At 43.2% G+C, this 13,434-nt stretch overlaps 1 protein-coding gene across 4 annotated transcripts in view; it reads right to left on the bottom strand.

Moving 5' to 3' along the window:
* Positions 1 to 6,506: 6,506 nt before the first annotated feature.
* RAPGEF3 (Rap guanine nucleotide exchange factor 3) overlaps positions 6,507 to 13,434 on the bottom strand; it is a 92,808-nt gene continuing 85,880 nt past the window's right edge. For all 4 annotated transcript variants that reach the window (XM_075591698.1, XM_075591695.1, XM_075591697.1 and 1 more), the window contains exons 25-27: positions 8,983 to 9,037; positions 7,958 to 8,029; positions 6,507 to 7,225 (exon numbers count right to left, since the gene is read on the bottom strand). In XM_075591698.1, coding sequence (XP_075447813.1) covers positions 7,104 to 7,225; positions 7,958 to 8,029; positions 8,983 to 9,037 — 249 coding nt within the window. In that variant the 3' untranslated portion in view covers positions 6,507 to 7,103. The remainder of the gene's footprint in view (positions 7,226 to 7,957; positions 8,030 to 8,982; positions 9,038 to 13,434) is intronic.

Here is a 13,434-nt window from a genome sequence, read left to right as displayed (position 1 = left end):
AGCTAGACGTTCTATAAGATACTATTGCAAACATTCTCCTTTGTTCACAGCCGGCTATCCTTCTGCACCTGAACTATGGATCCTGGTCACCACACTGCATTCCTCCTGGCCATTCTCATCTGCATCCTCCTGCTTTTTCTTGTGGTGTCTGCCTTTTTTATGTGCTACTGGAGGTAATCTGTGGGGTGGGACGGAATGGATAACTGAAACTGGTCGTTTGTGTTGTAATGGGCCTTATTTTATATAACCGATATGAAAACACATTTTATGCAGGAATGGTCATGTTACTGTATATGAGAATAATTCATTCCAGACACTTCCTGCAGTGGTGGCATTAATGCTGCTGTGAGCACTTCCATAATGCAGTAAGGCTGTATGTTGTGCTGTAGATGGGGTATTGTTGCTGTATTATTATACCAACACAACACTTGCAGTTTAAACTCTGATAGATACAGGGAGAAGTAAGGTCAAAATATCAAGCAACTGATGTTGGCTCTTAAATAATAGTGTATCGTACATGATGTCGAACATATTTTTGGAGGCGCTTTGGTAGAACCATTTATTCTCATTTGTATTAACTTTCATTGGACTAAGAATTTTTTTCAGGGAGAAAGGTAAGTGCTAAATTTAAGGAAATTTATATAAAGTTAGTTTTCCACATAAAAAGGAGCGTTGGCTTGTATGATTTCATATGGCCCTTTTCAAGACAGCTCCTAATCGCTATTTTCCTATCCTTTTGAAAAGACATCCTAATGGTCCTAGAGCCTTTGTAAATGAAACACAGCTCTCCAAAAAAAATAAAAATCAAATCCTTCTGGCTTGAATAGAATAACAGGACACCATAGATTCCGACACTGTCTGATGACATCTCTTTAAAGGGACAAACTGGGAATGGGGCAAGGAAATTGTCACTGTATCGGGTAAACTCGGTGGGGATTATTCATTGAATTGCGATAGTGCCTCAAATCAGCACCATCACATTTGATTGAATAACCCCCAATTACTGCTATTCTTACAACTGATTGTTTCAAAATCCATAGCTTTGGGTAGGGGGGGAGTTTAAATGGAAAATTTCAGAGTAATCCATATAATGGACTACTCTTCCACACATGTTTAGCTAGATTATCTTGGGTGGCATTGCATCTTTCCAGTACCAAGTTTCATTTTATTTGACAGGGGGAACTGCTTCAAGGTTAAGAATCGAGAATCATCCATGAGACTACAGGGACTAATGAAAAATCAAGCAACTTCCATGACCAGTGTCATTTTGACTTTGAATGACCCTAGGCCTCTCTGTAATGGCCCCAGGACTTACCCAACATTCCACTCTCTCCCTATAACAGTGGGCCAAAAAGGTACTATTACATCTTCTTTCATGTCTCTAGACAGACATACATTGAGCAGAAGCGAGGAAGATGGCTGCTCACAGACAGGGAACACTTCAGAGCTAATTGACACATCTGCCTGGAAAACCAGCGACACTACAGAATGTATGTCAACACTCCACTATGTGTTGTCCTCTGGAGCATCTCTACTTGACAGTGTGCTAGATAAGAGCTCAATGTTCAACCTGAAGGCTAAAAGGCGCAGCTCTTCCATGAAAAGTGGAGTAGATTCCGATATCTTGCTGGTCTCTATGGAGTCTCAAGTTCCAGTTAACTCTGGGAATGGACCATTTCGAGCAGCCAGTCTACCTAGGGAGTTAAGCCAGTGTACTGTTCTTTGTGAGGATAGCAATGAACAGTTTACCTGGAACACTGATGGGTTATCAGGCCTAGACAGTTCTGCACATACAGAGTCTTTGTCTGTTCCTGGTACATTAGAAAGAGAGTCTCACATTTCAGTAGAAAGGGATTCTTGCAGACAGAACTTGGTTCAACTACGGAAACCTGTTGCTTTACAATCAAAGGCCTGGTTCGTTCCTTTGGGGAACAGGCCTCTTTCAGAAGAAGTTGTGTTTGGGCAACAAGAGCTCAATAATGTAACCAGTTTAGACTCTGGGGTGGATATCATTGAGGTTCAGGTGAGACAGGAATGTGATGGCCTCTCTAAAAACAATGGCTCAAAGTCAACTTGGCCAAGTTTAATGGATGGACATATAACATTCAAGACTTACAAAGAACAACAAGATGAGGATGCTAGAAAAGGTCAAATACATAGGACAGACCAACCCCATGAGGAGAACCAAGAACTACAAATATCTCACCAAGAGGCTGCTAGGAAGCTAAATAAGGAACATTACGGCAGAACCTTGTGGCAGAAAAGGGAAGATCGGCCTTTAATTGGGATCAGCTAGATGAGTGATTGTGGAGGATGTCGACTAGTTGTATTTCAGAACAATGTGCTGGTAATCCCTCATCTAACCAGAATGTATTTACAAATGATCCAATCAGCAAGCCGGGATGTCATTTAGTGTCTTCAGGTCTCTTCTGTTTGCTGCTGATCTATTATGATGGGAAGCATTTTTTAACATTTATTTTCCTTGTTTATATAAGTTATTCTCTATGCCCAGCCAGAGATCCTACCCCATTTATTGCAAACCTTTGGTACCACATGCCTTTACTTTTTCATCGTTTCCCACATTTTGCTTGTGGCACTTGGTAAAGTGACAGCTTTGTTCATGAACTTTGTGCTGAGAGCAAACCTCAAAGGTTTGATCACTACATCCCAAATGCTTTACCCCATTATTTAACTATCAATTCTTAATTATCAGAGTAACAATCCTCTTTTTGAAGGCACTTAGAGCAGTGGTAAAACTGAAGATGTGTTTGTTTTTTTTATTTTACAACGACCTATATGGTATGCTTTTTTTTGTTTAAATGTTTTTAAATAAATGTTTAACTTGTAAAATGAGTTCCTTTTTTCTGAATTGGCTTGTGACTGAGCTTGTAGAAACTGGTCATCTACAGAAGTTGCTGCTCACTTTCTCTAAATTACAATTTATTGGGGGAAACAATTGTGTTGACCTCATACATATAAACACAGTGTCTGGAACTCGCCCTAACCTCAGGGAAGGTGTCCATAAAAATTACTTGGGTTTGGGAGAAGTTCCCCACACCACTTGCATAAGAAATTCTGCACACTGCCCTCCACCTTAAAGATGTTCAAAATAAAAGTTGTTTTTGTATTTCGGATTAACAAATGGCTGTAATTTAACAAAGTACATGTATGTAGTTTTGCACACATTCATGATCCAATACTGCCCTTCAGTACAGCCTTCTCCGATAAGTTTCTTGACCAATGAAGTCCAATTGGAGAACATGGAATGGTTAAGACCTGAGCAATGGACAAAAGTAGATAAGTGCACTCATCTGCTGGTATAAAAAGTGTGTGTGTGTGTGTGTGTCTTCAAATCCCCCTATGGTAACTTCCTTCAAAGAATCCAGGACAAGATTGCAGGGGAGGAGAAAACGCACTCCATCTATCAAAAATATTTGTTTTTCCATATACAGACGAGCCAACGAGTATTCTGAAACTAGCTGGGTACATTTCAGTGACATTTCTGCAGAGGCTAATGGCCCATTGGATTAACACAGCAGGGGTTCCTGGCAGTCCCATTCAGCTTGAATGGGACTGCCAGGGACCCCCGCTGTTAATCTGATGAGCCATTAATCTGTCTGCATAAATGTGTGAAATGTTGCAGCATGTACCTGGGTCTTTTTGGAGATTGCCCCAGGTTTGTTTTAGAATAATCGTCGGCACTACAGTATTGTACATACAGTACAGAGTGACAATTGCAATTAAAAAGTAAAAAAAGTACATACAGACGAGACCACGACTATTCTAAAGCTTGCCTTAAACTAGCCCGGTTACATTCTGGGTATGTTCTGAGCTAGTTTAAGGCATTTCTGCATTGACTAATGACCCATAGGATTAACACAGCAGGGGTCCCTGGCAATACCATTCAGTTTGAATGGGACTGCCAGGGACCCCTGCTGTTAATCTGATGGGCCATTAATCAATGCAGAAATGATGGAGCTAGTTTAAGGCATGTATTCAGAGTGTACCTGGGTCTTTTTAGCGATTGCCACTGGTTTGTGTTAGAATACTCGCAGTCTTTGCTGTAGCTGACACTCGTCCGAAAAGACTCAACGTTTCGCGCTTTCACTCTTGACAAAGGGCCATTGCCCAAAATGTAGAGTCTCTTCAGACGAGTGTTGGTTATGAATGCTTTTTATATATAATTTTTTTTTAAATTGCAATTGTTACTCTGTAATATTTAAATACAAATAATTTTTGATAGGGTGGACACCAGTCTCTTAATATACATGGTGTGTTTCATTCCCGCCCCCGCCCCCCCCCCCCCGCCAAACCCCTGAATGTCTGCATTACTACATTAGCAATACCATTGGCACGTCAGATACGAGTAAGCCCTTAAGACAACCACAGGACCTTTTTAAGCTCCGCTCTAAACCACACACTCCGGGGGGTAGTGCCACTCCTCACATTTGGGTGGGCCTGCTCTTGTGGACATCGGGTTACAGGTGCCCAGGGCACCCTCAGTACTTTGAGGAATCTCACTGGGGTGTGTAGATACATTGTGTGTTGGTATTGCATTGTGGGGCCTGTGCAGTTATGTGTTAAGAGTTACGTGTATCAGTAAAGATTAGTTAATTATACCAGTGTGTGTGTGTGTGTGTGTAATTATTTGCTGCATGTATTGGGTCCTGTAAGGGGTTATCCAGCTGCGCTAGGATCCCTTTACAGGTGGAGGCACTGTCACCAGATAGAACACGATCGCCCCAGGCTCTCTGTAACGGAGGATCAGGCCTCCTGTAAGCCACTTGGGTAATGCACCACAGGTAATTTCCCTAGACACTGGGGAAAGGGGCTACATACACATTCCCATTATGCTGTACACGTGGAGACCAATAGATGTCACAGAGAAATATTCACTGTACCAACTCAAACTATGCGGTTAAAGGGAATGTCTGCCTAATGGTGAGAATGGGACCTCTGGTTCAAAGTTTTTGGAACCGTGCCGCATGTGTGGCAAGCAAGATGACACCTTGAGTGCCTGATACCCCCACGATAAGATCTGCACATTATATATTTGTATCAATTGTGTATTAAAATCATATGTTAAAGGTAAATTGAATGCCAGTCTATTGTGAATCAGTCTCTTTCTGGTGTTCTCTTCTGTTTTTTAACGGCACTGCACTTGTACTGTACATTTTAATCCCTTAAGCACTGCAGGCATGTCACACAGCCAATTCTATTGATTATCGTTGTTTTGTTTCCCCCCCTTTTATCTATTAAGTGAAGGGAATACAAAGAATAAAGTGGTGTAATGTAGTAACTTGCGGAAAGGGGCTACCTTGACATGGTTGCAGGTTTATAAATGTTTTGGCCAAATGATTGAACTAAATGACCATACTGTACTTATGAGAAGAAAAAATATGAACTAAATGTCACTTTGGTTTTTTTTTTTGTTTACTGTCTTATAGTTTAGGTCACTTTCCCAATAGTACTACAGTTGGCACTGCTAACTATGTAAATATATATTATTGTGTATATTGAGTTTGGGTTTTTAGCTTGCTAGGATTGTGTATTTATAATTCTATGTACAATGATGTGTCTGTCTTTCTCTGTCTGCATACCTGAACCTTGAATACGCCAAGACGAGCATTGTAACTACCGCTTCCTTTGTTCTTTTAGTTACACATGCATCTCAAATGTAACCATTATATGAAATTCATATCTTGATACTTTCCATAATGTTAAACATTAGGCGTTTGGTTTTGGACATGAAAATGTCTTGCGCAGAATAATTGTAGTAGTTGCGGATTACATTAATTTGAATAAATGTGATCTGATGCCCGTACTGACACCTTGATTGGACAAATATGAACATTCGGCATAGTATTAAGCTTGCAGGTCTATTCCTGGGCGTGCAAAAGATGCAATTTTCATGAAACACAAGTGGCAGATCTGTTTTATATACAGTACGTGCTTTTACTCCAACCTCTATATGCATTGCTTAGGGGCATTTCTGCTTAGAGCTTATTAGTCGGAAAGCAATTACGCGTTTTTCTCCTGTGTGGGCTAAACAAAAGTCATTTAAGTGGTATGGGAAGACTGAATTATCAAATTGCTATAGGTGATTAAATATCTTCATTTAAGCACCCGCACCGGTCCCAGAACAGCTGAAGATCCAATGGCAGAATGTTGCTCACGTGCAGTCACTTGCAGCTATATGAAACCTAACGTGCTAAGACGTCCACCCAATTTTACAACGTAATCTGCCACTGGTCTCATCATATTTGTAGGGTTTCTTTCTGTGGGGTTCACTACATTTATAAATCCTTTCAAAGGCGGAAGGGATCCTTTAATGCAAGATATTCCCTTCCAAAGGTTTTAATAGTCCAAGTTGCTTGTAAATGTACTCAGGAATATCTTTCCTAGGTATTTAAGACCAAACAACGTCACGCAATTGCAGATGTACAGTAAGGTACTTGGTACACCATCAATTTGTTCTTTAACCCATGAACAGGACAATTGTGACATCTGATTAGAAATGTTTTAATCCTATATAAGGGGATTAATCTTCAGTAATACTCTGTGCAGCAGAAAGTGAAAGTCTGGTTTACAATGCCTCCCACAAGTCAGTGCAAGTTCTTCTGTGATATCCCAAAAGCTGCTTCTGTAGGGGCAAACAAAAAAAGCGGCCATGCTCTTCACCCTGAAGAGAGAACTTGCTGGAAGCGTTTGCATACTGTCTCTCATTGAATAAAAAAAGTTTGAAAGCTCTTGCTTGACTGTGATACAAAAATAGATAGCAGTGTGTGAAAGTTAGAAAGATGGAGACAATGATCCGTGTGTAAGGAAGTGGAACTCATGTCCTTTTAAGGTGCTCCAAACAGCGGCACAGCCTCACAAATAGTAGCAAAGGCTTAAACCAGGGTATCTGGAGGGAAGCCAGGATTTTGTTGAACATACATTGAATATGCAAGAACAGTATATTTGTGCAGAGCCCAAATATTGGACTACCAATGGCAAGCGGTTTGTTTGTGCCCCTGATACAGGGATTGCGCAAGGCAAAAAAAGCAGTAGCATAAGCTATATCCCACATCTGTGGATCATTCATCTAATGTCCATGCAGATCAGGAGGACTCCAGGCTGCGAGAAAGCTCCATTAGTCTCTTCTGAGCATCTATCACATTCATATGGTGGAAATAAGCCCACATTGAGACTGGGCTTTTTAGGGTCACGGAATGCTCTGAACCTGAAGAAATGACGGAAAGAGAAAATGCAATGGCTTAGAGAAATGTCTGGATTTTCCCTCGTACACTGCACAATGTAATAAAAAGGTACGGTTATAGTAACAATACTGATGCTGGAGTGATGTAGATGTAACAATGTATTGTGAATCTATCTTGTTGGTCCATTAAAAGAGAACACAGTGTGCCCAGATGTTTCAAAGTTTCACAAATATCTTAATGGTATAAGTGCCCAGCGTATAAAAGCAGGCATTGGGGGAAAGTGGTCACGTCCATAAGAGCTTATAATCAAGTATGCGTAACTACCTAAAAGGGGAACAATGTATTACCCAGACAATGTAGGGTACACCGGGCCGTAGAGACCTAATAAAATAAATACAATATACTGGCGTATGCTCCATCTCCTTATAAAGTAATTTTATTGTTGCTGCTTCGTCTTATACTTGAAGATTGAAAACATCGGTGTTTCAGGAGTGTATTCTACTTTTTCATAAAGGTTATAGGGCATATTTACTAAGCAGTGCTATTACAGAAGACACCATTTGATGCCAGAAGACACATTCAATCACTTGAATGGGCTGTAAGGGGTCTTTCCATGGCAGGTCTTTTATAGGAGACCCCCTACTTAGTAAATATAGCCATAGTGAAGAGGTATAATGTAAAAAGCTAACTTTCGAACTTCCCATTTCCCCTGTGGCTTACGGTTGAAACCACACAACATTGCAAACACAACTCACAGGCAGATAGTCGAGCAGCGTTGGGCTCTTCAAGAAGGTGGAGAGGCCGGGATCGCAAAGGTGAGAGAGGGACTGTGGGGAACAAACATGTTGTTGTTATTATTACACACTATTCAGTGTGTGCAGACCTTCAAAACCTATTTATGAACACACAATTTAGGCAGGAGTACCAACTTTGAAGGTGATACAGGGAGATATCTACAAGAGTCAACAGATTTAGTAGAGGATAACAAAGATGAACCACAACCACTCTTCCTCATTATCAATGAGAAATGTCGAGACTAATCAGTATACAGCAAATAAAAATACTACTTGTGACTATTGAGAATACCTATACATAGCTATTTTTCAAGATGTCGATCATTGATACTCCTCCTGTTTGGCTCAAACACCTTTAATACAGTCTGTCAGTCACACTACAAGGGGCAAGACTATTAGCCCATGGACCATAGATAACGTCGGTTTCTATATTATTACTGTAGGTCTCCTTGTGGTGAGTGGCGGACTTAATGGCACATTTGTGACGTCCTTGAACACTTTGGTTTTACATTGGTCATACGTGGGCAAAACAATTTATTGCAGTTGCAATATTTACTAGCATAAAATAATCAGTGAGTAAAGTCTTGGTGTACCCATGGCCTCCACTACTCTCACTAACACCGCAGCATATGGACACAAAGGCTAAACTCCGCTAAGTGGTTTTGAAGCGCAATCCCACATTACCTGTCATACAAGTCAATGGCAGATAGCACTGGATTGAGTTCGGATACCTCGAAGTCAAATTTAGTAAATGACAGTGGCCGTATCAACAAGATACAAAGATTTTACTTTGTTTACCATTACACATTTTTCCTCTAAAAATAGCGTGTTGGACTACCTGGAGAAATGTCATGTCATTCTATCCAAGCAGCAAATACGGTATATTCAGTTCTCATTTGAACTATTCTGAACACTAATCATTTAGTGTCTCTCATACTACTTTCCTACAGAGAACAAAATAAATGCTTCAACGCAATGCTACTTACTGTGAGCCTGGCTGCGACAACGGTGAAACATTCTCACTGTCTTTGCAAGCATACGCTGGGGGAAAAACAATACCAATAAAACATGTAAAACCGAGGCTGTTTTGTGGAACAGTGGAAACCTTAGTTTTCTTTCCTTTTTTTAAAGATCACTACGTACAAATCTCACAATCTCTTTCTGAAATAAAGAATAATATTTTTCCTAAATATTGATTCACAAAAGGTCTTGTGCTCCAGTGGGAGAAAAAAATAAAAAAAATATATATATATATATATATATATATATATATATATACAGTGGTTGACAAATCACCAAAAAATCTACTCGCCACACAAAACAATCTACTCGCCACCTAGTACCAAACGTGTGCTGCTTGGGCCAATATTTACTCGCCCGGGGGTTAAATCCACTCGCCCGGGGCGAGCAAATGTATAGGTTTGTCGAACACTGTATATATATATATATATATATATATATATATATATATATATATATATACAGGCATACCCTGGTTTAAGGACGCTCACTTTAAGTACACTCGCGAGTAAGTACATAAATCGCTCAATAGGCAAACTGCAGCTCGCGCATGCGCCTGTAAGCACGTCCTGAACAGTAATACCGGCTCCCTACCTGTACCGAAGCTGTGTGCAAGCGGGGAGACTATAGAGCCTGTTACAAATGCGTTATATACATCAGTTATGCCCGTATATGACGATTGCAGTACAGTACATGCATCAATAAGTGGGAAAAAGGGAGTGCTTCACTTTAAGTACATTTTCGCTTTACATACATGCTCCGGTCCCATTGTGTACGTTAATGTGGGGTATGCCTGTATATATATATATATATATATATATATATATATTTTTTTTTTTTTAAATCCCAGATTTATTTATGGTGTTCACTAAATCCTTCGATTGAATTTCAATACCAGTTGTACATCCCCAGTGACACCTCAGAGGTGCCTGAAAAAAATATATTTATACATCTTAAATAAAAAAATCCGAAAACAAATAAATATTGCAAATGTGACTGCCTGAGCAATGTCAATGATTAGACTTCCTCTAATACAAATGAAACGTTTTAGTGTTAAAGGGACATGCAACCTACTGTTATGAAATGCAGGATCCTCTAATATTGAATAAAATAATAAGTGACTATAACAAGGTGCATTATGTGCCCCAAAAAGAAACAACTCGCAAACAATATCTTGAGCAAATGAGTGCAGAAATTTCTATGCATAGTAGAAAACCAAAAACCATAATATATATCTTATTTCCAAAGAACCTACACACTGTTTATGAGGGGCCGTGGGTATGTCCCGCACGACAGGCACCCTCCGCTCCTACCTTGGGTCCCGCAGCCGCCACTGCCTCTCATCCCCGGCTTGCTCCTGTGCGTTCGGGCCCCCCTGCTTTCCCCGCTTCTGCCGGGTTTTTTCCGGGTCGCGCGCGCCCGCCCACCAACATTACAGGGCACACGCAGACCCGCGCGTCTTGTACTATTACAGCCGTGGGTAGCCCCGCCTCTGGTCATCGCAGGATGCCGCGCTACACACCCGAGCGATACAACAGCCCCTGGCGTCATCTGGTCTTCCTCCTATCCCACTCCCCGCTGGGGAAACTCCTCCCTTCCTCCTCCCCATTCATTGGCCGCTGCCAGGTATTTAATTCTTGCCTTCCCACTCAGTCAGTGCTCAGCATAACCTTCTGTTCCTCGGTGCTGCCTGGTCCTGTGCTTGGCTCTTTTTCTTGTATTCCAGTTCCCTCGTTCCTGACCTGGCCTGACTGCGTACCTCCTCTGGATCTCGACCTTTGGCTTACGGACTCGACCTTTTCTCTCTACCCCTTGGACTCGGCTAACAGACACTCACTATGCAGCTCTCTCTACTCCCTGGACTCGGCTAACGGACACTCACTACGTGGCTCTCTCTACTCCCAGACCATTGGCTTACAGACTCAACTGCACTACCTTCTACAACCCAGGATCCGGCAAGTACCGACTAACCTTTCTCTACAGCCCAAGACCCGGCTACGCTCTATACCAGTGATTCCTAATCTGTGCGCCGCGGTGCCCTGGTGCGCCGTGGCTTGCCTAGAGGGGCGCCGCGATTATCCCTCCCCACCATCCCTCTGATTATCCCTCCCCACCATCCATCCTTAATGCTGGCCGGGCTGCTGGGGATTGGCTGCAGGTCAGAGGAAGCCGGGGGCGTGGCTTCCGCTTTCTGCAGAGCACACGGTGAGTGTGTGTGTCTGCCTTCCCGCTCCTGGCTCCTCTCTCTGCTGGTGGCTGCACGGTGTCCCGTCCCCTTCTGATAGGAGAAGGTAGCGGGGGGGGCAGTGGGTGTCCTGGCAGTGGGTGCAGGGGGAGACAGGGAGCCGCCTGCACGGATCTCCTGCCTTTCCTCCCCCCCCCCGCAGCCTCCCCAGTCACTCACATCCGTCGCTGCCTCTGCTCTCCACTGTGTGTGTATCTGTGTGTGTCTGTGTGTGTGTGTATCTGTGTGTGTATCAGTGTGTATCAGTGTGTGTATCAGTGACTGTGTGTGTATCAGTGACTGTGTGTGTGTGTATCAGTGACTGTGTGTGTATCAGTGACTGTGTGTGTGTGTGTATCAGTGATTGTGTGTGTGTATCAGTGACTGTGTGCAGGGGGAGGCGGGGAGCCGCCTGCACGGATCTCCTGCCTTTCCTCCCTCCTCCCCCTCCCCCCCTCAAGTCACTCACATCCATCGCTGCCTCTGCTCTCCACTGCTCTCCACTGTGTGTGTTATCAGTGACTGTGTGTGTGTGTATCCGTGACTGTGTGTGTGTGTGTGTGTGTGTGTGTGTATCAGTGACTGTGTGTGTGTGTGTGTGTGTGTGTGTGTATCAGTGACTGTGTGTGTGTGTATCAGTGACTGTGTGTGTGTGTATCAGTGACTGTGTGTGTGTGTGTGTGTATCAGTGACTGTGTGTGTGTGTGTAGTGTGTATCAGTGACTGTGTGTGTGTGTGTGTGTGTGTGTGTGTGTGTATCAGTGATTGTGTGTGTGTGTGTGTATGTATCAGTGACTGTGTGTGTGTAGTGTGTATCAGTGTGTGTGTGTGTGTGTGTGTGTGTGTGTGTATGTATCAGTGACTGTGTGTATGTGTGTGTGTATCAGTGACTGTGTGTGTGTATCAGTGAGAGTCTGGGAGAGTGTGTGTCTGAGAGTGTGAGAGTCTGGGAGAGTGTGTGTCTGAGAGAGTGTGTGTCTGAGAGTGTGGGAGAGGGTGTGTCTGAGAGAGAGTCTGAGAGAGACTCTGAGAGAGTGAGAGAGTGTGTCTGAGAGAGTGTGAGAGTGTGTGTCTGGGAGAGTGAGAGTGTGTCTGAGAGAGTGAGTGAGAGAGTGTGTCTGAGAGAGTGAGAGAGTGTCTGAGAGAGTGAGTGAGTGTGTGTCTGAGAGAGTGAGAGAGAGAGTGTGTCAGAGAGAGTGTGTCTGAGAGAGTGAGAGAGTGTGTCTGAGAGAGTGAGAGAGTGTGTCTGAACGAGTGAGAGTGAGTGAGAGTGTGTCTGAGAGAGTGAGAGAGAGAGAGTGTGTCAGAGAGTGAGAGAGAGTGTGTCTGAGAGAGTGTGTGTCTGAGAGAGTGAGAGTGTGTGTCTGAGATAGTGAGTGTGTGTCTGAGAGAGTGAGAGTGTGTGTCTGAGAGAGTGAGAGAGTGTGTGTCTGAGAGAGTGAGAGAGTGTGTGTCTGAGAGAGTGAGAGAGTGTGTGTCTGAGAGAGTGAGAGTGTGTGTCTGAGAGAGTAAGAGATTGTGTGTCTGAGAGAGTGAGAGTGTGTGTCTGAGAGTGAGAGAGAGTGTGTGTCTGAGAGAGTGAGAGAGAGTGTGTCTGAGAGAGTGAGAGTGTGTCTGAGAGAGTGTGTCTGAGAGAGTGAGTGTGTCTGAGAGAGTGAGTGTGTCTGAGAGAGTGAGTGTGCCTGAGAGAGTGAGTGTGCCTGAGAGAGTGAGTGTGTCTGAGAGTGTGTGAGAGAGTGTGTGAGAGAGTGAGTGAGAGAGTGAGTGAGAGAGTGAGAGAGAGAGTGAGTGAGAGAGTGAGAGAGAGTATGTGTGAGAGTGAGTGTGTGTGAGAGAGAGTGAGAGAGAGTGTGTGTGAGAGAGTGAGAGAGTGTGTGTCTGAGAGAGTGAGAGAGTGTGTGTCTGAGAGAGTGAGAGAGTGTGTGTCTGAGAGAGTGAGAGAGTGTGTGTCTGAGAGAGTAAGAGATTGTGTGTCTGAGAGAGTGAGAGATTGTGTGTCTGAGAGAGTGAGAGTGTGTGTCTGAGAGTGAGAGAGAGTGTATGTCTGAGAGAGTGAGAGAGATAGTGTGTCTGAGAGAGTGAGAGTGTGTCTGAGAGAGTGTGTCTGAGAGAGTGAGTGTGTCTGAGAGAGTGAGTGTGTCTGAGAGCGTGAGTGTGCCTGAGAGAGTGAGTGTGTCTGAGAGAGTGAGAGAGT

This window comes from Ascaphus truei, chromosome 3 (genome assembly GCF_040206685.1).
Source record: "Ascaphus truei isolate aAscTru1 chromosome 3, aAscTru1.hap1, whole genome shotgun sequence".
Taxonomy (NCBI): domain Eukaryota; kingdom Metazoa; phylum Chordata; class Amphibia; order Anura; family Ascaphidae; genus Ascaphus; species Ascaphus truei.
Note: the sequence above shows the minus strand (reverse complement) of the source record. Positions and strands in the feature narration are given on the sequence as shown.